Genomic DNA, 26,382 nt, shown 5'->3' on the forward strand with positions numbered 1-26,382 from the left:
TTAGAGAGAAAGAAGATGAAGACTTCCGTTGTGCAAAGCCTTTAAAGTGAAGGCAGATGCATACTTTGGTGAAAATAAGGCTGAGTACTTGTGGGTGATGTTGAATCACTGAACCACAGAGTATTTTCGGTCATGTCTCATGAAAATTTTAGAGGATTAAATGGGCGTGTGACAACTAGCATGCAAGTAAGTTACTTCCTCTGTAGACATCTGTGTGGGCTTGATTAAGGTTAACATCACCCGATGCTATGACCACCTCGACTTTCGGGAAAGGGTCTTAGGTTTACCTCAGCCCAGATGCAGGTAAATGAAATCAATTTTCATGAAAATATTTTCATAATATAAAAACTAACAAACGAGAACCATCAAGTGGCGTGATGGTTCTCATGGTCCCTCCTACAGGGGAGGTTGGGGTTTGAACCTATGATTTCCAAGAAAAAAAAACCTTATAAATAAAAGATTTAGGAAGTACTATAGGGATCACGATACCATGACACCATTGTACTATCCTAAAAAAAACAATAAACAACCAACAAAATTACCTACCTGTACACAAATACAGGCTTATAGTACGTTTGGATACAAGAAGCAAAGATCAGAAGAAAAAATGTTATGCTTCACAAAAAGTTAACTTTTCAACTATTAGAAGTCGTTTTAAAATCCGGTACCCAAACTGACTTCTGGTTTTTCGAGTTTTAGAATTCAGAAAACAACTACCGGTTTTGATACTAGAAGTAGAGGTGCAGAAGCAGAATGTTTTTGCTTCACAAAAAGTTAATTTTTTTCTTCTAGAAGTCATTCTGAATTGGATAGCCAAACGAACTTCTGACTTTTATACTTTCAGAAGTCAAAATATAATTCTCGGAGTAACATCCAAAGATTTTTCAAAAATAAATAGGGTATTGCTTCAAAAAAAAAAATTACATCATAGTAGTCTACCTTTTTTTGCTTAAAATCTGGTCATTACCTTAAAGATATTTCCTAATAATTTTCTTACGCAGTCTACTTCTGCTGTAATTTACAAGGGTTTTAACTTTCACGATTTACATTCACCTGTATATATATGAGGCTTCGCCTTTGGGACTAGGTGAACTAGGCAGTCCCAAAGGCCAAAATCTTGAAGGGTAAGGTTGCAAAATCATGTATGAAAATCTTGGATGTTAGTTTCCTCGTGCATTTGATAAGTTTTTTTCTTCTTTTTTGCTAGGAAAAAAGAGTATAATTAATCAAAGGAAGGTTTACAAAGATTCGTAAAGAAAGTGAGGATGATCAACTTCCCATGAACCAGTTACATTCAGCCTTTTGCTATACTTAGCAGCTTTATCTGCCAAGGAATTGAAATCTCTATGAATGTATTCAAACTTAGAAAAAGAAAGATTATTAGGTAAAGTGAAATAATCATCAAGAATTGAACTTGCAGACCATCTAACCTGGTTTCCTGCTTTATTTAAGTAAGAAATAACATTTTTAGAGTCACTTCTGATGCACGTGTAGTTCAACTGTCTGCTACTGCTCCATAGCAAGGCTTCAACGATAGCCAGACTTTCTGCTTCTTCTACACTTCCAATAAGTCCATGTTTTACTATGCACTCTTTGTAAGTACCTGCTAGATTATAACAGACAATCCCAATACCATATTGGTTAGAGTTGGTATCGAAAGAGGCATCACAATATAATATACAACATTCCTCAGGAAGGTTTGAACTTGAAGAATTGTTATCATAGACATTAGTGACATTCTGAACGATGATAGTATTAGATTGTATGGATGAAACGGTTTCATTGCAAAGCTTAGTGGCCCATTTGGCATTAATGGAACTATTGAGACACTTATACTAAAAAGTTTTACAACATCTTTCCTTCCATATGCACCAGGCAGTGGTGAGTAAAGCGCATTGTTCTTCAATAGGGACTTTACTGCGTAACCATTTAGGAATCCAGTCCCTTATACAAATGTTTGAATCTGCATCTTGAAGAGCTAGATGACCATATGTTGTAACAGACCTAACATTCTTAGGAAACTTGCAGTTGAGAATCATATGCTCAACATACTCATGACAATTATCATTACACATAACACAAGTGGTGCTGTGATTGTAGTTGAATCTATAAAGATTGCATTTTACCGGGAGGAGTGTTTTGGACACATTTCCAAAGAAATAACTTAATCTTAGGAAGAACAGGTGCTGACCGTAATTGTTTATATGCAGGAAATGAATTACTCATGTTTGAATTACCAACCAATTCAGCAGACAATAGATTATAAGAATACTTCACAGTGAATGTACCAATTTTAGTATGAAGCCAAATGAGCTTATCATTTCCATAAATGAGAAGCCTAGTTTAAAAATTTTGTTGCAAGAATCAGTTGTAAAGAAAGCTTTAACAAGTTCTACACTCCATGTTTTTGTGTCTTGGTCAATGAGATGTGAAACAGGTATGTTAGGATTCAGATAAGAAATGCAGTGAGGATGAGTGGCATCTTTAATCCAATTATCATAAAATGTACTAATGTTATCGCCCTTCCTAACTTCCCAAATAAAGTATTTAATTATGAAATCCAACCCTAGAAAAATACTTCTCCAAACCCAAGAACAGTCTTTAGGTTTAGTATAGTGCATAGGATGATAGTTCCTAAAATATTTGCACCTAAGGGTAGGAACCCAAAAAACATCAGGAGAATGAATCAAGTTCCAAGCAGTTTTAGCAAGCAAAGCAATGTTAAACTTTTTCAAATTTCTGAATCCTAAACCACCATTCATTTTGTGAGTGCAAATGTTATCCCATTTTTTCATGTAAATGCCACCAGGAGCATTCTTACCCCACCAAAAGTCCCTTTGTGATTGGCCCATTCTCTTTAGGATTTTGTCAGGGAGTAATAAGCAATTCATATGATAATTAGTAGATGAGTTAAGCACATGCTTAACTATCACAGACCTACCAGACTGAGAAAGGTGTTTACCCTTCCATTTTGCAACTCTTTTATCAAAGTGATCAACAAGGTGATCAAAAGTATCATTTCTGGAATGACTTAAGAAAAGTGGGATGCCAAGATATCTATCAGTCATCTCCGCCTTCTTAACACCGAGTTGCCTGATAAGAGAGACACAATGATCCGGGTGGACATTTTTACTAAAGAAACAACCCTATTTTTCAAAGTGAATCACTTGACCCGAAAGAATACTGAAATCTTTAATAAGAGCCATTAGGTTGTAAGCTTCATTGTGAGTTGCTTTAGTAAAGATGAGACAGTCATCAGCAAATATCAAATGGGAGATGCTAGGGGCCTCATGTGTCACCTTAAAACCATGAATGAGGTTGCATTTTTCAGCATGCAACAAATATCTAGAAAATGATTCCATACAAAGGATAAAAAGGTACGGAGACAAAGGGTCTCCTTGCCTAAGGCCTCTAGTGGGCTTAAAAGAAGGGCAAGGAGAACCATTTAAGAGAACAGAAATCGAGGTAGTGCTAACACATTGCAAAATAAGATCACACCAATGATCTGAAAAACCAAAGCACTTGAGGATATCAATGAGGAAGGGCCATTCAATTCGATCGAATGCCTTCGACATGTACAACTTCAAACCCATAATACCACATTTGTATTTTTTCCTCTTCATGGAATGAACAAGCTCATGCGCAATAATGACATTGTTATGAATATGCCGATTAGGAACATAAGCTGCTTGAAAAGGTGAGATTATCTTTCCAAACAGAGGTTTCATTCTATTAACTAAGATTTTTGAGATAATTTTTAATTGGCATTGCATAATGAATTAGGTCGAAAGTCACCCAGAGAAGAGGGATTGTTGACCTTAGGAATTAGGGACAGAAACGTGTGATTCATTCCTTTAAGCAAATGCCTTGAGTTGAAAAAACTTTTAACTGTAAGTAAGACGTCATTCTCAAGGAGATCCATATTCTGTTTATAGAACCCTGGTGGGAAACTATCAGAGCCCGACGCAGACCATGGGACCATTTGCTTAACAGTGTCCCTAATTTACTGTATAGTAATGAGACTCAAAAGTTTATCATTGTCCTCATTACTAACACAGGGACTTATACAGTTTAGAAATTCTCTGTTGCGATGAGGATCAGAAGTGGTACTAATGGACTTAAAGTGGGAAACAAGAAGGTCCTCAAGTTCAGATCTGTCATTGGACCACTGGCCATTGTTGAGTTTAAGAGAGCTTATGTGGATAAAATGCTTCCTTCTATTGGCGAATTCCCCTATAAGTGTACTTGGATCTTTTGCGAGTTCTCCTAGGCCCTTAAATAAATACTTGAGACGAGAATCACAAGCTTTTATAAATGACACAAATAGCACGAAAGTCGCTTCATTCAACTCCAACAGATTAAAGAGTTTAATACGTTAAACAGTTCTCAAAAGCTTAAATATATACCTACATTCCAATGATTATAACTAAGAAAGATAACATCCACAGTCACAGTGCTGCAAAATGGGTAAACATCCATATTGCAGCAATATGATTAAAAACCTTCAATTTCAACTCAGCTATATACATTTGGTTAAGCTCTTTCCTTTACGCTTGTTGGCAGCAGTGGAGGTATTCAGATTTGTAGTTAACCTTGCTTGTCCAAATTCCAGAAACTTCTTCAATCCTGAATTATTATTCCGATTACCGAGTACACCAGCTTCCTCCACATTCTTATTACCCAATCCAGCGTATTGGCGGCCACACTGATTCACATCATATGCTCCAACTAAGTTAGACTGGAGCATATTTTGAGGGATGACACCATTACCAGTTGCGGGTTTTTGAAAAGGAAATGATCCAAGTTCTCCTTTAATCCTTCCCCTGATTTCTACAAGTAGACACTTGAACCTTGCTGCCTCTTGCTCAAGAGCAACTAGTCCCTGCAACCTTTTTAACAACTGCTGATTTACAATTCTCAATCTGATAAGCTCATCCTCTATTGAAACTTGCCGGGCTTTCTTTCTCTCACGATACTTACGAACCGATTCTCTATTACCATGTGGGCGTTTTTTGGATGTTTTGTCAACAGATTCATCTGTTTCCTCGGTAGCTGTTTTTTGATCCACAGGAAACGTTTTACTGCCCCAATGGATATTACTTGGTGAGTGAGGTAATTTAAGATTTTGCGTCATACCTTGTTCAGGTTGATTCCAAGTATTGGTATGAGTACGTGTATGAGTATCATCGGGCATATCATCGAACAAACTATCCATCGCACAACTGCTCAACAATTGATGCTCCATATTCTGTAAGATTCGGTTCGAGAAATCTAACTCTCCATCATCCATGAAATTAATAAGCAGCAAACTAAACTTCAAATCCGGTTAAATAAATCAAAACTCTGCAATGAGATGGATGAAATCCCCAAGGATTCTAGTCAAACGATCTTACAGGCTTAGCAAAGTTATAAACACTGCCAAAGTTTGAAAGACCAACCTTAACTACTACCAAATTCAAGTGTAATGACTGACAATTTAAACAAATGATTGCAACAATTTGAAAGTGAAATGTTGTTACCTCGTAAAACAAAGACAAGAGAGAAAATATTGAACATAGGGTGTTGAATCCGTCTGTATTTCTTATCTGGAGTTTGTATCTTGAGTCCAACGAATGATAGAGAGACACTATAAAAGGTTGTAACGAGATGCACGCTTTTTGATGCACCCTGGCGTATGCTCTTATGCAACACCCCGATTAGCTAGAAATTTGTCAGAGTAACGCAAATCACTAAGAAATTTGGAAAACATATTTTTAAATTCATTTGTTTTGTATTTTTTTCTATAATTTCTGTTTTTAAAGATTTGTACCTGGTACTTACTTTTAAATTTATTATTATGCGACCGACACTATATGGGGCGTGTCACTCTTTCATTGGACAAATTCCAGCTTTTTGCGAAGTACACAAGCTATTGAATCCCAATTTTGCAGTACTACTGTACTGCAGCATGGTATGTAGTAGAGAGCTTACATCTAAACACAGTTTTAGATTCTTATCTCACGCACAAGACCACCTCTTTTTAATTGTGCTTTGTGTTGCCTGTCATCATCTTAAAATAAAACAAAGGGAACAATTTCAATTTTAATCGCAAAATCCATACCCAATCTCGTGGCTTGTCAGCAAGCCATTTATCATATAACTTTTCAAAAAATCAGGCGTGGTGGGGGCTGTAGTTGTAAGTTTTCTCACGACCACATTCCACTATAACTAAAATCAATATTAGATAATCATCATTAAATTTTTTCTTGATTTATCAAGATTTAAGTCGGTTTATAAGATGGATACAAGTATTAAAACAATCTTACTTGCTCCTGGATTTACTTTGTCTCTCCTGATTTCTTATCTAACACTCACCAAAAGAACTCCCCCATAGGTAATAACCTCTCCACTTCATACAAGACCTTACATAGTGGATGACAGCTAAGAGATCCTTTATTTTGGGAATCTCTATGCGATACACTCGCTCATGTACAATCACTCGTTCTCGCACAGATCATACTTCACACAGATCTTCACACTTTACTCGTGACTTTGCTGACATCATCCATTACGTCATCTCACTTTGCTGTGTGCGATCTCCCTCGTTTAAGTTATATAGTCTTCACTTCGCATACTTACTAACATGTGCGATATATCACTCCTACATTTTGCCTTTTCTTATTTCGCTTATTCTACAGGGTGAGCGTTATGAGAAACTCCCACCATATATTATCGCATATGCTTGTCTTTTCACATTTTTCTTTGCCGATAATTTTCCGGAATTCCGTCTTCCCTTGATTACGCGTGTCTTTTTAACCATTCATTTTTTGACACATCTTTTTAACCACTTGTTTCTATCCATTCATTTTCTCGCATTAATGAGAAGAAATTTTGAAAAACGGGACACACTTTCCCTATATATCTTCCTTTATCTTCTTCTTCATTCTTTTTATTTCTTTTACTCTTCTTCATCTTCTCTGCTACTGTTCTTTATCAAATAATCTCCATTCCCATTCTTTAATGGCTCCTGCTGGTAAAAAGATGGAGACAGAATTTACCAAATTAAAGGACGAACTTCATTCGAAAGGTTATAAACTTTATCTTCCTCCATCAACTGATTATTCCTCCAAACTTAATTTTGATTTGATTAACTCTGAACAATGGAGTAATCAGAGAGTCATTGTTTCATTAGGGCAACTTCAAATTCTTCCAATTCCCCTGTATAACCCTGAAATTCCTCTTTTCTATAAAATTTTTGCTGATGAGAGATTCGCACGGGGAATATTTCAATTGAGTGGTGATGGGATTAGAATAGCATTAGAATATTCTCGTCGCGGAGCTGGATTAGAGTCCTCTATCCTTATGAGATCCGAAAGAAATTGTATCGCGATAAAGTTATTGATCCCACTGAATATACTCTTGATAAGTTCTTCAATCATTATTATGTTGGGCTTATTAAAAGTAATTCAACCAAATGGGCCGTTCGCTTAAGAAGAAAAGAAGGCATTGCTGAAGATAACAAAATCATGCGGGACGTTGACTGGAATGATAAATCCAATAACAGTGCTCGCACATCTAATGATTCAAGTTGGTTTAATTGTCCCACTATTTTAGAAGGTCCCTACATTTCTGGTAAAGTTGAGGATGGTTCTGATCTTCCGCTTCCTGATAATCTTTCTTCTTATCAACCTTGGAAGTTCGCATTGTCCGAGAGTGATACAAAGAAAGTGGTATGTCATTTTCGCATAAGTATTCTCAATCTAGCATAATATTTCCTCTAATTCCTTATTTTCCTGTATTTTTCCTTTGCAGGCTACTAAGAAGGCCAAAATTTCACACAATGCATCACCTTCGCAGAATAAGAAAGTAAGAAGCATCCTTTTTAATTTTAACAATATTGTTGCCTCTGTTTCTTATCTTGGTTATTCGCGTAGGTGAAATATTTGGGTGATAAGACTTCGGGCAAGGGTAAGAACATTCTGAAGAAAACCGTGTCTAAGTCTTCATCCAAAACAACTTCATCTATGGATGATCTCTCTAAGAAGCGCAAAAGATATGATTCTTCCGACTAATGATGACATTCTCGCTCCTGAAGAAGATTCATCAGTTGATTCTTATGTGAAAGAATTATCAAACCTTTTTTCTAGGAATATGCTGACTACTATTGATCATGAAGTATTGGATTGTGCCTTTAAAATGGTCTAAAATTTATGTATCACTCCTAACTTTGAGGATCCATCTCTTCGTGGAATTGCCTCTGTGATAAACCCAGATCTCCAATTTACACTTAACGCTATGGTAATATTCGCAATTTTATTTTTAACTTTTCCTTAGTATCCCCTCCCTTTACTCATAACGCTTCTTTTACACTCTCGCAGGAAGCTCGTTTGTCTTACGCAATTTCTGTGGATTATGAAAGGAATCTTCTCAAGATGAAAAATGAGAATGCCAAACTTAAAGATGAGAACTCAACTAATTCTGAATTGATTCGAGGCTCGAGAAATAAATAATGAACTTATTGGTATGTAATTATCATTTTCTTCATTCTTCTTCTTTTATGCGATAATTCACACTTCTTACTTTATTATGTTCGCAGACTTGTATAACCTTTTAGATGAAACAACTAATCTCCCTGATGCTGAAATTCTCTTAGAACATCTCAATTCTTCCCTAAATAATTATCCCACTTAAGGATTTGAGAACCATATCTTGGAAGAATTAAGGTTGAAATACGCTACCCTTAGGCAAAGCCATAGAAATGCATTAACCTCATTCAATAGCTTTAAACATCGTCTTTATGAAAGTAGAGAAACATTTCGAGTATTGGAAGCGAAGAGGAATAAACTTATTACTGAAAAAGATGAAATCACTCTTAATGGTGCGAAAGCACTAGAAAAGTTTCAAGAATCCCTTATTGAAGTTAAGAAAGAACGTGATTCAGCTCTGAGCGAAAGGAATAGACTCATTGAAGAAAGAAATTCAATTCGATCTAAACTGCTTATAGAGAGTGAAGCTGAATTTAGTTGGTCTTCTAGAGTTCTGAATGATGCTAGAAATAATTTAGGTGTAAATGTGAGCCTTCAGACTGAGCATTCCGTATTGGTCGCATACATTGTTTCCAATTATGAAGCTCATTTGTTGGTCTTTAACGCTTATTCATACTTCAACAATAAAATCTTACGTCGTTTTAACTTGCTTGATCATATTTCGCAGTGAAGGAGAAGGATTATCTTGAAAGAATTAGAGATTTAGAAACTCGCTTAACTGTTAAAGAAGAAGAATCTTCTACTCGCAACTTCAGGTACCAGCAATTGAAGGAAAACTGGACCCGTATGGTTTCAAACAACAGTAATGACGCTAATCGCGCTCGTATAGCTGCTGTTAAATGAGTATGTCTAGAGAATAATATCCCTGTCTCGAAGTATAGGTTTCCAGAGATTCCTGAAAATGTATCTATTCCTGATATTATAATCAGTGATGGAGAAGATGAAGATTCTGAAGAAGAAGTTAGTGATTTTGATGCTGAGCGAGAAGATGAAGGAAATGAAGATTAATCCTTCATTTTTTTTTGTTACAAATTCCTTTGTAAATTCTCCTTTCTTTTTGTATATCTTGAAGATATTAACTTTCATTATTTTAATGCAAATCTTTTTTTCTTCGTTTTCATGCTGAAAATGTTATTCTCGCATGTATATAAGACTATTAAATGGGGAAATTAACATTTCCTTTGCATTCCCATTCTTGCCTCTTGTTAATTGACGCATCTTGATAGGCCAAGTATGATTTATATCATTTATCATAAACTTCTTCTTGTGCGAACATTATCGCATTAGCTTCAATAATTTTTTCTCTTTTTCTCATTTAAGATAATCATTAGTATGTGTAATCTTTCTTCCGAGGTCTTATTTTTCCTTCCTATGTAAAGGTCTTATGTTGCCTTATTTTTGTGCGACGAGATCGCAGGTAGTCTTTACATTATAGTGTATCGACCCATTGATCTCGTCTTACCTTTTTCTTGTATTATTACCTCTTCAGGTTTTATTGCATAAATATGGCAAGTCTTAATACTCCTGTGAGTAAAAAGTCTCATGACATTTACGTCTTTTGACACAATTCAGCTCCCTAATGGAGGGTGTCGTCCTTATCTTCCCCTCTGATTTCCCCTTCAAGGAAGCTTACATCTACCGGGTTAAGGTTATGGCTCTTCCTATCCGGTAATTCAACAACCAGTTGATTTCGCAGTCTCGCATATACTATCGATGAGGTTTATGGTTGCGAGACTGCACCCTAGGTGGGGTATCTTCGGACCGAGTGCATCATAGTCAGGACTTGTCAAGAGTGGCAAGGTACGCTCCAGACGCCCCGGGCACTCTTGACTCAAGCGGGTACCTTGGCGCCCTGATCGAGTTTCTTCACTCCTTGACAGAGACTTTCTCACCTTAGGCTCTCAATCTAAGATTATTATCTTAGAATAAAAATTTAAGGTATCTCTCCCGGATGGGCATTTTCGTTTATTCTCATCCCAAATCTCCATAACTCAAGTTCCAGGGTCGGTGTTGCTTTCACTTGAGTCATTTTTTCTAGGTTTCTCCGACTACGACGTGCGATAGGTCTTACTTTTCTGCCTCTTGCATGTATGTGAACTAGGTTGCACGCCATATTCGGATTCCTAGTCTATCTGATAATAAATATCATTTATGTTGCCTTATTTTAAGGTCTTATTTAAAGATTTAACTCTTTCTTTTTCCTTTGACGTAATATCACTATATGAAATTTGAATTTTTCATTCCATATCTCCAATATTTGAGTTTTCACAACTCTAGTACAAAGATTTTTTATTGTTTTTGTTTCTCATAAAGAAAAGCATGTGCATTCCTCATACTACTCTTTTTCACTCCTTAATCTTGCAAATGTTTTGTAGAATATTAGTTCTCTATGCGAGATTCTTAGTATCCTTTGTTTTTGTCTTGAAAATTGAACTTCTGCCTCTGCATGCCTCCTTCTATGGAAGCAATATATCTGATATGCTTAGCACTGTTATTCGCAGAAAATTCTGCTTCAGTATTCTGCTTATTTGTTTACAATTAACTTCTCAGCTTTAATTTCTGCAAAAGTTTGTGCATTTCTCAACTTTATATGCTGCATCTACCATTAACTTCTCAGCTCTTTGACTCTCTGCAATACGCTGTTTCCAATTACTTTGCTTACTTTTTCTTTCTTCGCACTTATCAATGTCGATTTATTGACAGTTCCTACTTTCAATTGCATCTCCTCTGATTATTCCAATGCCATTAGGCAAAGGGAACTTTATGCATTGATGAAATGTCGATGCCACCCCCAGTATACTGTGCAACCATGGTCTACGAATTAAAGCATTATAAGGTGATTCGACATCCACTACACAGAAAACAATGTCCATTGATAGGTTCTGTAAGCGAATTCGCATTGTCACTTCTCCTTTTGGATTGTTCATAGCTCCATTAAATACATAAATTTTGTATGTTGAAGGAATTAACTCGTCATCTCTTCCGCCCATAGTTTTGTATGTGTGATGGGAAAGGATATCAACAGAACTCCCAATATCTATTAGTATTCTATTCATAGCCCATGTGTTTGCTTCATCCTCTTCATCATCCTATACTTTCATATTTGGATTAACTCCTAATCTTACCACCAATGGACATTCATGTGATTCTCCTCCGCCTGGTGTTTCTTCCGCGCTGAATGAGATAACTTGTTTTTACCACTCTTTTAATGGTGATACTTTCACAAGATTTAGGATCTCTTTGCCTTCAACATCTCTCGCATACACCCTACTTAAGATATTATCATGGAAATCTTCTATATTCTTGAATGAATGTATAATCGAATTACAATACAAGTTCTTCGCTTTCGCAACTACTTCAATTATATGTACATTCTTTCCATTATCCGATTTATAATCATTTCCCCTTGGTGGTGGTGGTGGCAAATTCTTTGGTTGTGCTAAGAAATGGTTCAACTTTCCCTGTTCAATCATCCTTAATATGATTTTCCTTACATTTCTGCAGTTCGTCTATGATATACAAAAAATTCTTTACTCCTCCTCCCTGGTGGTGGTTCGTCTCCTACATTATGTGGTTCTGGAATATCTTCCATTAGGATGGCAGCTTCCCATATCTTATCCACTGTGGTATTTAACTTTGGCAAATTTATCTGCTCCCACACTATTCTTCCAATTTTTTTATTATAATATGTTTGTGGACCTCCAGAACTTCCTGGTTGAATCGTATCAGTACCTCCGCGATTTTGATTTTGTTTTTCAAACTCTACTTGATCTGCACTACCCATGGCTACCAGTTTTTGTTTCATTTCTGCAACATTCCTTCCTTGATTTCCTTGCGATGTACTCGCAACAGTATTTGTCAATCTTAGAAGTAAACTTGCATTTTCACCCTTCACATCTGGTATTGCAACTGGGTACGACTCCATATCTCTTTGTTTCTATTCAAGTGCTATGTACTCTTCTTGAAATTCGCGCAATTCTGACATTGTTATCGTATCCTTTATCCGAAAGATTTGTGTATACAATAAATCTGTAGAAAAGAGAGCATTGATAAATGCAAGAATAAGATGTCGCTCATTTACTCGTCTTCCCATTTCGCTACACATGGTTCTCCAGCGTGTTGTTAGATGACGCAAAGTCTCATTTGTTCTTCTGCGAAGTCCGAATGATGTCTCAATCCCTGGTCTTGACATATTATTGCTGATGTATTGTCCTAAAAAGACGTTCTGTAAATGGTGAAATGACCCAATGGATTCTACCGCTAGCCCTTCAAACCATTTCAAAGCTTCTCCCGCCAAGCTCGCAGCAAAATATTTACACATGACTGCATCATTATTTTCCCATTGCAATAAAGATCGGGTGTAGGCTTTCACATGTTGTATTACACAAGCACTTCCATCAAATATACTAGTAAACACTGGTAAGCTGCACTTGGACGGTATTGCTGCCCTTTGGATTTGTCTTGTAAAAGGATTTTTTCCATCTTCTTCTACTGCTTCTTCTAATTGTCTCCTTCCACCATTTCTTCGTGTAGTCATTATTTCTCTTAATTATGCAATTTCTCTCAAAATTTCTTCACTTAAGGTTTGATCTAAATCTTCTCGCATTGGTCTTTTTAATCTTGCTTGCTTCAGTCTATTCTCATGATTATTCTGACGTACTGCCTTTTGTATTTCTCATTCTTCAGCTTCTTCTCTTCTTCGCCTACACCTTTCTCTCTCAATGTTCATATCATTATGCACTCTATCATGCCTCTCTTCTTCATCTCTTCTTTGTTCTGTATCATCCATGCGATAACGTTCGCGTCGTCTTAATCTATTGTCATGATTTTTTTGACGTAACGCTTCCTCCAATTCTCTCTCTTCAATTTATTCTCTTCTTCTCTGTCTATTTCTTTCATCTCTCGCACGTGTAATCTCCTCTTCGCGCTCATACTGATTCCTCAATATTTGTCTTCCATGTAACATCATCTGCTCTTGTCTTGGATAATCTTCCTCTCTTTCAAGATTATGATGTGTGCGACCAAGAAGCTCACGTGGATGTTCATATCGTTTAGTTCCTCGATCTTGAATTGTACATCTTCTCTCCTTTTGATCATGTGAATTGTTATTTTCTTGCGAATTTTCTTTAATAACTTCCATGCGATGTCTTTGCCTATCATTTTCACGGTTAGATTGAATTTGTTTTGATCAACTTCTGCTTGACCTTGATCTTGACCTTGTAGCACTTCTTGATCTATGTTCATGTAACCTAAGATTTTCTTCTCTCAGATCATCATTTTGACGAATCAAATTTGTACGCTCTTCGTCATCTCTTCTCCGTTCTGCAATCAATCTTTGTATAAGTTCTGCAATTGTCATATCTTCTTCATTTCCATCAATCCTTCCTGGTATTCCATCCCTTTGTGTTTCTTCACCAGTAGAACTTGTTTACGAAGTATGATCACTCACTCTATCATAATTAATATCATTGTTCCGCTCTTGTTCGGGCTGAGGTTCATGTTGGAGTTGATTTTCTTGAGTTTTTTCTATTCTTTCCTCTTGGTGATCAAGATTTGTAATTCTTCTTCTTTCTGCGGTTCTATTGCTCCTTCCAGCCGTTGTTCCTTGCTCAATAGTAGATCCGATTCTCACCATCTTTAATTTCAAAGAATTAAAAGTTTTATCCACAATTTTCAGATCTTACTTTTTCCAAGATTCAATGGATTTACTAACAGGATTTATCACCCATCCCTATTCTTAGCGCCAAAAATGTAGTTGCAAGTTTCCTCACAACCACACTCCACTATAACTATAATCAAAATTAGGTAATCACCATTAAACTCTCCCTTGATTTATCAATACTTAAGTCGGTTTACAAGATGGATACAAGTATTACAACAATCTTACTTGCTCCTAGATTTATTTTGTCTCTCCAGATTTCTTATCTAACACTCACCAAAAGAACTCCCCCACAAGTAATAACCTCTCCACTTTATATAAGACCTTACATAGTGGATGACAGCTAACAGATCCTTTATTTTGGGAATCTCTATGCGATACACTCGCTCATGTACAATCACTCGTTCTCGCACAGACCATACTTCGCACAGATCTTCATACTTTACTCGTGACTTTGCTGACATCATCCATTACGTCATCTCAACCTTGTTGTGTGCGATCTCCCTCGTTTAAGTTATATAGTCTTCACTTTGCATACATACTAATATGTGCGATATCTCACTCCTACACGTGCAGTACCAAAAAGATATATATATTCTTCCCATTCTTCAATATCCTCGACCATTTTGCTAATCCATCTGCGTATGTATTAAGTTTTCTATGTGCAGTAAACTGGATAGAGCCAATAAAGAAACCAAAAAGGAAACAACAAGCTTCTACGTCGTCAAGAAATCCAGAATTGGCTGTCACTCAAAATGGCCACTTCGTTTGTACCTTCCAAAACTAATTCAACGCCAAGACACTGACCTATGGAAAACACTTGTCCTAAAGATCAGTGTTCCTGGCGTAGCTAGTCCAATTCAATAAGAGGTGAACACACCTATTCCCAATGTTTTGGGGCAAAGACTAGCGCTATCATGTCCGTAAATGCATAAAAACAGAATGAACATGCATTTTTGAGCCGTAAAATTTCACATTTATCATGTGTTTATGATAATAAATTCTGACAGGCTTGGAGGTATGTGTTTGGTCATGTAAAAGTGATTTTGGAAAACCGAGTTCTTTTCGGTTTAAATGTCGAAGCCCAAGCACCCTATAAAGGTGTAGAGGACTTTGGTGTCCACCGATTGAAAGTCAGGCGGATTTAGAAGCATATCCACGTTTCTCCTCGGACCTCTTACCTACTGATAAATTAAATGTATCATACTGACATTTCTTCGCCATTTGCCTCTATATAAACTGAGTAAATTTGCATGATAATAATAAGCATTTTTATATTACTTACTCAAACTTTCAATTGTGATCTTGCCTTTTTCGCTTCTTGGCATGCAGCAACAGAAAGATTCAGATTAGCAGTTAACCTGACATCATAAGCTCCGGCCGAGGTAGAAGGGGGCATGTTTCACTACCGTTGGTTAGTTTTGATAAGGAAACGATCCAAGTTCTCCTTTAATGCTTCCCCTAATGTCCACAAGCAGACGCTTGAACCTATCTACCTCTTGGTCAAGAGCAACTTGTCCCTTGCAATCTTTTTAACAACTGCTGATTTATGATTCTCAATTGATAAGTTCGTCAACTTGAGAATAGTAAATCAGCAGTTGTTAAAAAGGTTGCAGGGACAAGATGCTCTTGAGCAAGAGGCAGCTAGGTTCAAGTCTCTGCTTGTGGATGTTAGGGGAAGATTTAAAGGCGAACTAGGATCGTTTCCTTATCAAAAACCAAGAACAACGGTGGTGCCATTTTGCGGAACATGCCCCCCTCTACCTTGGCTGGAGCTGATGATGGGAACCAACTAATAAGGGCAACGGTGGTGGTACGATTCTCAAAATTCTTGGGTTGGAGGATTTCACATAATTCGTGGTTCGAAACTTGAGTTCTTTGATTTAGTTTGAAACTCCGATCATACGTACATGAATCTTGAACATAATTCAGAATTCACCAGTGTCAAACCAAATCAAAGAACTCAAACTTAGAACCACGAACTACTTGAAATTTTCTTACCCAAGGATTTTTGCTTCGTCAAGTTGAAAAATCTACAACATATGGATGCAGGTATTGTAGTTGAAGTTCCAAAAGTGAACACGAAAAAGCTAGAAGGAAAAGCAGTTAACACGACATCAAAATCAAACGTCTCTATCTCTGCAGATTTTCTACTCTTACAGACTAGAAAAAAAAATGCACCCACTATGAGTGTATATGTCTCTTTTGATGAGACTATGAATCTATATGTCGACATTCGCGTTCTGATCTCAGTTGTGCACATGCCCTCCCTGAATGTATTCAGTCCGACTACTTACAAACAGGTGTCCTTAACCGAAAACATTGAGTGGTACGTGATAACAACTACCATTGAATAGCATTTAAAGAGATCTAATCAAGAGGGTTTCTTAAAGGATGCTTCTTAATAGCATTCCCATACATCATTTTCACATTGAGTTTACAAGTTCCATATGGAGTCTAACCTTTTTTTAATGAATCAAGAAGGAATATTCCGGTTTTCTGTCTTTTTAGTGATCATCATACTTTGTAGAATTAATATACAATCGTATGAAACTCCTTTAAATAACAATTGTCCTAAAGTCCAATCCAACTAGGCAAATCCATATGTTTATTTTTAATCTTTTTAGCTGATCCGTCTACCACTTCAATATAGTCTCTACTATAAGAAAGAAAGAAAGAAAAGCAATTTGAAAAACAGCCGAACATGGCTTGACATTCTCTCCTAATATTCTTTGCCCTCTATCCTAGGTTGGCATAAAAAATATGAGATCCAAGTTATCCAACAAACACTTCTGCAGTCTCCCTCACAGATATAAGTACCTAGAAGAATGGCTAATGATATTCTTTCAATAATCTTTTTCCCTGGTTGTCTGTAATTTACAAGGATTTCAACTTTCACGAGCATATCTCTTGAGCCTAGGAGAACTAGGCAGTCTCCTAAGCCAACAACCTGTTAATCTTGGATATCCATTTAAGACATTTTTGTAAGTTTCTTGGGAATATGTTAATAGTCTACTTGGAGTTTTTGTGATATCCTTAGGCTCACAAGTTTATCTAAATACAATGACACAACGAGTGCAAGAACCACTTCTTTCAACTCCAACGGATTAAAGAGAGCTTAGTACATTTTATTCTCAAACAATCTAGAAAGCTTAATTATATACATTACAATGAGAATAACAAAGAAATAACATCGGTAGTAAAGCAATTGGATGATTAAACACCATTTCAACTCAGCTCTACATTCAAACATTTATTTAAGCTTATTTTTGCTTCTTGGCAGAAGTGGAAGTATTAAGATTAGTAGTTAACCTGACATTTGATTGCCCAAAGTCTATAAATTCCGCAAATCCTGAATTGTTATTCAGTCCAGGGTATTGGTTGCCGCACTGATACACATCATAAGCTCCAAATGAGGTAGGCGGCCGGGGCATAATTTGAGGAATGATGCCGATACCAGCTGCGGGTTGTTGATAAGGAAATGATCCAAGTTCTCCTTTAATCCTTCCTCTGATTTCCGTAAGTAGACACTTGAATCTTGCTACCTCTTGCTCAAGAGCAACTAGTCCCTGCACCCTTTTTAACAACTGTTGATTTACGATCCTCAGCCGGATAAGCTCATCCTCCATTGAAGCTTGGCGGGCTTTCTTTCTCTCGCGATACTTACGAACCGATTCACGATTACCATGTGAACGTTTTTTGAATTTTTCGTCAACGGAATCATCTGTGTCCTCACTAGTAGTTTTTTCTTCGACAGGAGGGTTTTGAGTGATGAAATGGATATAATTTGGTGAGTGAGGTAAATCGAGATTTTGCGATATATCTTGTTCAGATTGGTTGGAATTAGCATATGTATGAGTACGTGCATGAGTATCATCAAGCATATAATCGGAAAAACTATCCATTGGACAACTGCTGAATAATTGATGCTCCATGTTCTTTAACAGTACTTGGTTCGAGAAATTTAGCTTTTCATCATCCATGAATTAATTAAGGGGAATTAATAAGCATGCAGACTAAACTTATAATTCAATTGAATCAACAAACTCACAGTGTTGCAATGAGCTAGATGAAACCCCCAAGGATTCGAGTCAAAAGATCTTATAACTTAATAAAATTGTAAACACTGCAAAAGTTTGAAAGATCAACATTAATTACTGTAAAATTCAAGTATAATGATTGACAATTTTACAAAGCTAAACAAACAATTGCACCAAGTTGAAAGTGAAAGTATTGTTACCTCGTAAAACAAAGACAGAAAATTTGAAGAAAGGAGTTGAATTGGTATGTACTTCTTACTTCGAGTTATTACTTCAAGTCAAACGAAAAGAATCGTACAGAAACACCTAATAGAATCGTGATAGTGTGCGCGTTTTCCGACACACATGAATGCTCGAGCAGCATAACACCCCGATGAGTGTTAAAAAGTTATCGAATGCAAATCACTGAAAAATAAAATGTCAAAAGCATATTTTTAAATTCATCAATTTTGGATCTTTTCTAGTATCATTTTTGAATTTAAAGATTCATTCATGATAGTTACCTTAAAATTTAAAAGCAACACTATATGAGACGTGTCACTCTTCCATTGGATCAATTCCCTTTTTTCTTCTTTTGAAGTACAATAGTATGCCATTTTGAAGTACTGTACTGCATAGTATGGTAGTATAGAGAGGCACACATCTAACACACCTATGCATCCAGGGACGGAGCTATGTACATCCTAGAGGTGGCCCACGTCCCCCTATTTTTTTGTTAATTCATTAGACATCCCTTGATGTTTTTGTTATTTGGAGAAAAAATCCTTCAATAAACCCCCTAAAAATATATGTTTTATACATTAGCCTCCCCCGTAAAAGATTTCTGGCTCCGTCCCTGTATGCATCCCTATCCCACACACTTACCAATAGCCCTAAAGTAAAACAAATGGAAAAACTTTTATTTTTAGAAATCATAAACAAAGAAGAACAAACTCAACAGACAAAATCCACTCCTTAGCTCGTGGGTTATTAGGGAACCATTGATATGTTAGATTTCGTGAAATTAGGCATGTAGCAATGTGGATAAAAGGCTAGTGCGATCATGTGTATGACTACATAATAACACCATGAAAAAGCTTAAACCATCTGATAACGGCTTAAAGGCGTGTGTTCATACGTTGTTATGCACAAGGAGGGCGAGTGCAATTTCGTGCGCACTCCTTTAAAGAGTGTGCACGTAACAAAGGGATCCTATTGACCACACTTAACTAAGAGTTAACTATTTAAGGAAATCAATTTTTTACATTACTTATTTTAATTATAATCTAAATAAGGAAGTGAATAGATGGATCGTTTATTTTTTTTTTCCTTCTTTATGTTTTTAAAAAGGAAATATTGTATATGTAATTTGAGTCCAATTTGGAGAGTTGTGGTTAAAAGCTAAACAAAGTTTGAATTCTAGAGGTTCTGACTCCATTTGAGAGAATATAGACCAATAGAAATTGTGAATTTTGAAATCTTTTCGGTGTTTTTTGCCGCACACAAAATGGTTAGGTGATGAGTACCTTCCTAAATCGTACGAAAGTCTTGCCTAAACAAATCCTCACTCGCGCCTCCGTGTTCTCTTTTTCCTCTCATGAAACCCTGGACAAACAACAAAATCCTTCTTCGTCATCTTATTTTCATGCGGCAAGTTCACAGGACAAGTCATGCAGTCGTGATCACATGCGTATGATCTTTAATCTCCTTTTCATACTTTCATAAGGTTAGATCCTTAACCCCTTAATGGGATTTCTTTTCTTTTTTATTGATTTTTTTCAGGAAACGACAATCAATTTCCTTGATAACTGAACTTGAAGTAGAGGTTGAATTTAGTGCCATCACAGCAATAGTTCATTTAGTTTTCGACGATAGACTGTAAGCTATTGCTTTTTCTTCATTTAGTGCAGGTGTTAGTATCTTCTTAATTGTAATCTTGGTATAGTCAATAGTTCTCTCCTATTTTGATTATTTTATTTTAGCTCTTTCACACTAATGGCTTGAGCCTACTAATATATCACCGATGCAAGGTGCAGTATGTTGTTTTAGTATTGATTTGTTCCAATTATTTTTCCCGTGTGTTTTATTTTGCAGGTGCTATTTTACTGATAACATAAACAACCAAAATGTATTCTTTACCTAACCCTGTTCTCCTTTGATTTATTTCTTTTATATTTGAATTCAGTTTCTGTGTTGATTTAAATTTTGTTTAGGTTTCTCTGTTGTTGAATGTTCATTTAGAATTTTTATCATGATAAATCAAGTTTTGTAGGTTTATCTAATACGGAAAATGGGTCATTTGTCCAAATATTTTTAAAACATGGTTCAAATGGACGAGTAAAAATTAATATGGGTGAAATGGACACCAAAAAAATAGTAAGGATGAAACTGGATTCATCTTGACTTAAACTTAAAAAATAGCAAGGATGAAACTGGATGCATCCTGATGTAAATTCCATGGAAAACAGTGATGTGTTTTTCAATGTTGTTGTAGTAATAAGATTCGTTCAAGACTTGGGAAAGCAGATTTTAGACTTAATTTTAAATAAAAAATATAGGAAACTTAAATAAAAGTGATATGAAAAATATGGAGAAGACTGGGGCTATGGATTCCACTAATTACCAATATCAAAGTGATTTATATTCTCTAATTATAATTATGCAAATCCTTCATTCAAATTGATTTTTAATATTGCAAAAGTTGATTTTTTAGAAATAACAATTGTAAATCAAAAGTATGGGACATCAAATCCCTAGGCTAGCATGCTCCATCAATTGAAATAACAATTTTTTAACAAATACCATTTTTATCTATTTATTTATCAAGGCAAATAATCATATAATAATTGCATAAATAAAATAAAATAGAGATTACCACATTTCATTGGCGAAATAGATTCCCCCGTCCCCCCCAGAGGATGGGTTTAGCTCATCATTGTGTAAACTTCCTCAAAATATTGATTTATGCTCAAAATTTGTTTACAAAGAGGAAATGGAGAGAAAATAATGAAAAATCGGGTGTTTGCAACGTTTATAATCGTTGCAAAACACTGTTACAAAGAACGATAAAATTGAACTGTTGTTGTTGTATCTCTGCGACCCTCGTGTGACGGTCGTTCTCACTGTAGCATAAACGACTGCCTCTGGTGGTATTTTGTTCTTCGTGTTCTTCAGCATCAGCAGAAATGGTTGTTCTCTGGTGCGATTTTTTTTTTGCTCTATTGTTGCTCTCCGCCTCTCCCAAACTCTCCATTCCCCTAAATGTGATACCAGAAGCCTATATATACCCACAGATGCCTTCGAATATCACCCCATTACTCCAAATAATCCTCATAACTCCGGAAGCAAAGAAAATATTCTCGGGAATATTTTCTTCCCTTTTTCTTCTCGTGCACACGTCCGGATACGTTCATAGATCTTTTTTTAACTCCTTCACGTTTCTGAAGCAACCAACGCGTGCGGTACACGTCCAAACTCGCTGTAATCCCGTGACTGTCTCCCTTGTGAACACGGCTTACCCTGTATAGCTTCAATCCGACGATGCAACCAATTCTAATCGAAACAATCAACCATACCACGCCTGTTACGCTCCGTAAAGTCATCCCGTGCAAATTCAGCCATTGAGTCTCACTGCAGCTCCTCCAAATCCGAAGAAGAATATGTTGCAGGTGAAAAAAAACAGTTTCCCGCCAAAAAAATTAATTCAAACGAGGGAGAAGGGTGCTGTGGACAAAAATGGGATACATATAGCTGTGGGTGACACTTAGCAAAAATGGGGGTCCGTATAGCAATTGTCCTCCGAGGTGCTCTGAACAACTTTTCGATCCGAATTTTCCAACAATATTTATTTCCAAAGAAATACCTACAAACACACAAAACACCAAAATAAATACGAAATCGAGTACTAACGATACAGAACATTGAGGACAAATTAGACCCAAAAATGTGTCTATCAAATACCCCCAAACTTATTATTTGCTAGTCCTCGAGAAAATCTAGAAAAATGACTTCACTTAGCACGTGCAGCAAGCCGTTAAACCACTAGGTAACCCTAGTGGCGGAGTGTTGTCTCCGGAGGGTTTACCAGAGGTGTACGCAGAACCTTGGAAAGCACTAAATAATCTCCTTGGTTGGCATACTATCATTGACTACAGGAGGAAGTACCCTGATGCGAAATTCCAATTGTTGTACACGAGTTTGCACTCAGCATACTAAAATTCATATATAAGTGACAGAGCTCTACTCAGATAGTTTCTGTACATCATAACCGAAGTCAACCAATCACAAGGAAAGATTAAGAAGATGGATAAATAGAAGGTTAAAAGTGAAAGATGTTTCCCATATCTGTCTGAAGGCCTCTGCCAAGGTGAACCTATCCTAATGGACTGAGATATCGGTCTGAGTAATATCAACACAACTAGCATATACAAGGGGACCAGTGGTTGATAAACCTAACTCTAGGTCAACACAACTGGCATATACAAGGGCAGCAGTGGTCGACTTTATTGAATTTATTCCGGTTGGTCTAATGGTCTGGTCTCTTTTTTTTTTTTTGTGTGTTGTCTCAGTCACTCTATTCCACCCTAGCAAAGGTAACAACTTGAATCGTGTGCCCTACCAAATCACTTAAAAAATAAAAACAGAAGGATTAGGATTCAACGAGATATGGCGAAACTAGCATGTTTTTTTTTTAATTCTAACACCTGAGCTCTGTGCTTTTATGAATAGACTTTTTAGATGTTTCCATCTAACCAGATTGGTTCCTCAACTCCTACAACCAAGATGTTCCCATCCACTTAGATTGGTTAGTGCCAACCTTAATAAGCATAAATTTCTAAGTTCTGGAGTTTATTTATTGCAACTAAAAGTTTCTCCCATACCCCCAAACTTAAATCTAACATTGTCCTCAATGTTCTCAAGATAAAATTAAAAGCATGAACAAGGAGAAATTGTTACCACTTGAAGCAAAAGAGATAAGGAAAGATATTACCGTGTAGCATGAGCATGGGTTACCTCCCAGGAAGTGCTAAGTTTAAAGTCTTCAGCCATCCTAAGAAAGGATTAGTCACCACGAAGAATCATATAGCAGCAACCGGAATAATTCCGCGTCATCTGAATCAAAAAGTGTTACCCAAATGAAGAGAATATCGCAACATACCATGAAGATACTGAACATACCCTTACTTAACTTTAAGATAACAATATCTAGTTGTGGTTCAGGTTCGGATTCTATAACTGGGTCTAGATAAAAGGTTTTCATCGACTGGACTTCCTCAAAGGCAGGATCCTGAAGGTCAGGTTGTAGAGTCTGGAAATACTCAACTAAGAATTTAGAAGCACATAAAAGTAACCTGAATAACTGGGGATCCTCTAAGTCAATCAAATTTGACTTACACAGCTGACCATAATGAACGTGGTGGTCTTCCTTAAACAAATATGTCGACCCTAATCTCCTAAAGTAATTAGGTTTAGTCTCAAAACTCAATAATTGACACATCTGAAACTTATACGTTCCCACAATTGGTTGAAAAATATTTGGTGGGAAAAGAAAGTCAATTTGGGTACTATCGCCTGGGTAAACCACATCAACCAGAGGATGGGTTTCTAACAACTGAACTTCTTCCTGGAAATTATTAGGTTCAGGAGATCTAGTATGAAGGTATTCTGGCACACTGGTTGAGTCACATATATCAAGTCCTAAGTGAGGGGACTTTATGAGAGTTAAAGGTAAGGCACTAGGAAAGTGATAATCACCCCCAAACTTAGAGTTTTCAGTGTCTCTAGATAGACTAGTCTCAATCTCCCTAATTTCTAGATCATCAGATTCTTGAAAATAGTCAATTGGTTTTTCTAAGTTACAATCAGCATCCTCACTTATCTCTACGAGTTTATCTTCTTCTAAGACTAGCGTTTTTAACTCGCTAGACTCTAAAACAATATTCTCAGGGTAAACTCTTTCCTCTAAACCATTATTGGCTTCGCAAAAAGGAGATACTACATCGTCTAAAACGGGGATACTTCTAGTCAAATCCTCGTCCTTTTGAATAGGTGAATAATTACTAAAATTATTTGGATTTGAACTAGAAATAATATTATTACTGTAAAGCTCAATTGGAGTAACAAATTCCTGATCACTATGCCTATATGTGTCTGATTCTTCATCAACACTATCTTCATCAAAAGTTAATGTGTTTTTCAATGTTGTTGTAGTAATAAGATTCGTTCAAGACTTGTGAAAGCAGATTTTAGACTTAATTTTAAATAAAAAATATAGGAAACTTAAATAAAAGTGATATGAAAAATACGGAGAAGACTAGGGATATGGATTCCACTAATTACCAATATCAAAGTGTTTTATATTCTCTAATTATAATTATGCAAATCCTTCATTCAAATTGATTCTTAATATTGCAAAAGTTCATTTTTTACAAATAACAATTGTAAATCGAAAGTATGGGACATCAAAACCCTAGGCTAGCATGCTCCATCAATTGAAATAACAATTGTTTAACAAAAACCATTTTATCTATTTATTTATCAAGGAAAATAATCATATAATAATTGTATAAATTAAATAAAATAGAGATTACCACATTTCATTGGCGAAATAGCTTCCTCCGTCGCCCCAGTGGATGGGTTTAGCTCATCATTGTGTAAACTTGGTCAAAATATTGATTCATGCTCAAAATTTGTTTACAAAGATGAAATGGAGAGAAAATAATGAAAATCGGGTGTTTGCAACGTTTATAATCGTTGCAAAACACTGTTACAAAAAACGATAAAATTGAACTGTTGATGTATCTCTGCGACCCTCGTGTGACTGTCATTGTCATTGTAGCATGAACAACTGCCTCTGGTGGTCTTTTGTTCTTCGTATTCTTCAGCAACAGCAAAAATGGTTGTTCTCTGGTGCGATTTTTTTTTTTGCTTCTGTTATTGCTCTCCGCCTCTCCCAAACTCTCCATTCCCCTAAATGTGATACCAGAAGCCTATATATACCCACAGAGGCCTTCGAATATCACCCCATTACTCCAAATAATCCTCATAACTCCGGCAGCAAAGAAAATATTCTCGGGAATATTTTCTTCCCTTTTTCTTCTCCTGCACGCGTCTGGATACGTGCATAGAATCTTTGTTTAACTCCTTCACGTTTCTGAAGCAACCAACGCGTGCGGTACACGTCAAACTCGCGGTAATCCCGTGACTGTCTCCCTTGTGAACACGGATTGCCCTTTTTATCTTCAATCCGACGATGCAACCAATTCTAATCGAAACAATCAACCATACCATGCATGTTACGCTCCTAAAGTCATCCCGTGCAAATTCATCCATTGAGTCTCACTGCAACTCCTCCAAATCCAAAGAAGAATATGTTGCAGGTGAAAAAAACAGTTTCCCGCCAAAAAAAATTAATTCAAACGAGGGAGAAGGGTGTTGTGGCCAAAAATGGGTGTTGTGGACAAAAATGGGCTACATATAGCCGTGGGTGACACTTAGCAAAAATAGGGGTCCGTATAGCAATTGTCCTCCGGGGTGCTCCGAGCAACTTTTCGAGCCGAATTTTCCAACCATATTTCTTTCCAAAGAAATACCTACAAACACACAAAACACCAAAATAAATATGAAATCGAGTACTAACGATACAGAACATTGAGGACAAATTAGACCCAAAAATGTGTCTATCAAACATCCACAAATTGGTTCAAGCATTAGTCGGCCAGGCCCTTAAACGAACACATGATGTGAATAAATCTGGTACTGAAAATATATCCCCTTTTTGATGTTGTATGGACCGCCTTCAACCTGCATTTACATTAGTCACAAACCACAACCATATAATCATTTTAACACACTAACACTGCAGTAAACCCCTTCATAAATTCCCATGAAAATGGTCAGTAACAACTTTAGTTCTTCATCCCTTCAACTGATATTTACAGCTTCAAATCCAATGAGCAAACCCACCACCAAAAATCATTTCAATTCCTCATCAATTTCATCTTTAATGTAGATAACCACACAACCCTAATATTTTTGTAACATTTCTAACTAGAGTCAGATTGCAAATTCGACTGAAACCCAACTCAAATCCACCATCAACTGTTTGTATTGCATCACCATCTCTCAAATCAACTGCAACTCATCCACCCTTTCTACAACTACCATTATCTTTCTCTGA

The 26,382-nt window shown here is 36.4% G+C and overlaps 2 protein-coding genes across 3 annotated transcripts; both read right to left on the reverse strand.

Annotated features, from left to right (window-relative positions):
- Positions 1-4,386: 4,386 nt before the first annotated feature.
- Positions 4,387-5,747, reverse strand: LOC113278332 (basic leucine zipper 23-like). 2 transcript variants are annotated; one of them, XM_026527198.1, is made up of 2 exons: positions 5,520-5,747; positions 4,387-5,248 (listed from the first exon to the last, which is right to left on the reverse strand). In XM_026527198.1, exon 2 carries the CDS (start codon positions 5,243-5,245, stop codon positions 4,520-4,522), a length of 726 nt encoding a protein of 241 aa, XP_026382983.1. In that variant the 5' UTR covers positions 5,246-5,248; positions 5,520-5,747; the 3' UTR covers positions 4,387-4,519. The 2 variants fall into 2 exon arrangements, with proteins under 2 accessions (XP_026382983.1, XP_026382982.1); XM_026527197.1 differs by having other exon boundaries at positions 4,387-5,415.
- An 11,515-nt stretch (positions 5,748-17,262) lies between these two features.
- On the reverse strand, positions 17,263-18,646 carry LOC113278333 (basic leucine zipper 19-like). Its single transcript, XM_026527200.1, has 2 exons — positions 18,425-18,646; positions 17,263-18,310 (listed from the first exon to the last, which is right to left on the reverse strand). Exon 2 carries the CDS (start codon positions 18,165-18,167, stop codon positions 17,448-17,450), a length of 720 nt encoding a protein of 239 aa, XP_026382985.1. The 5' UTR covers positions 18,168-18,310; positions 18,425-18,646; the 3' UTR covers positions 17,263-17,447.
- Positions 18,647-26,382: the final 7,736 nt, after the last annotated feature.

The sequence above is a fragment of the Papaver somniferum genome, chromosome 5 (assembly GCF_003573695.1).
Source record: "Papaver somniferum cultivar HN1 chromosome 5, ASM357369v1, whole genome shotgun sequence".
NCBI lineage: Eukaryota > Viridiplantae > Streptophyta > Magnoliopsida > Ranunculales > Papaveraceae > Papaver > Papaver somniferum.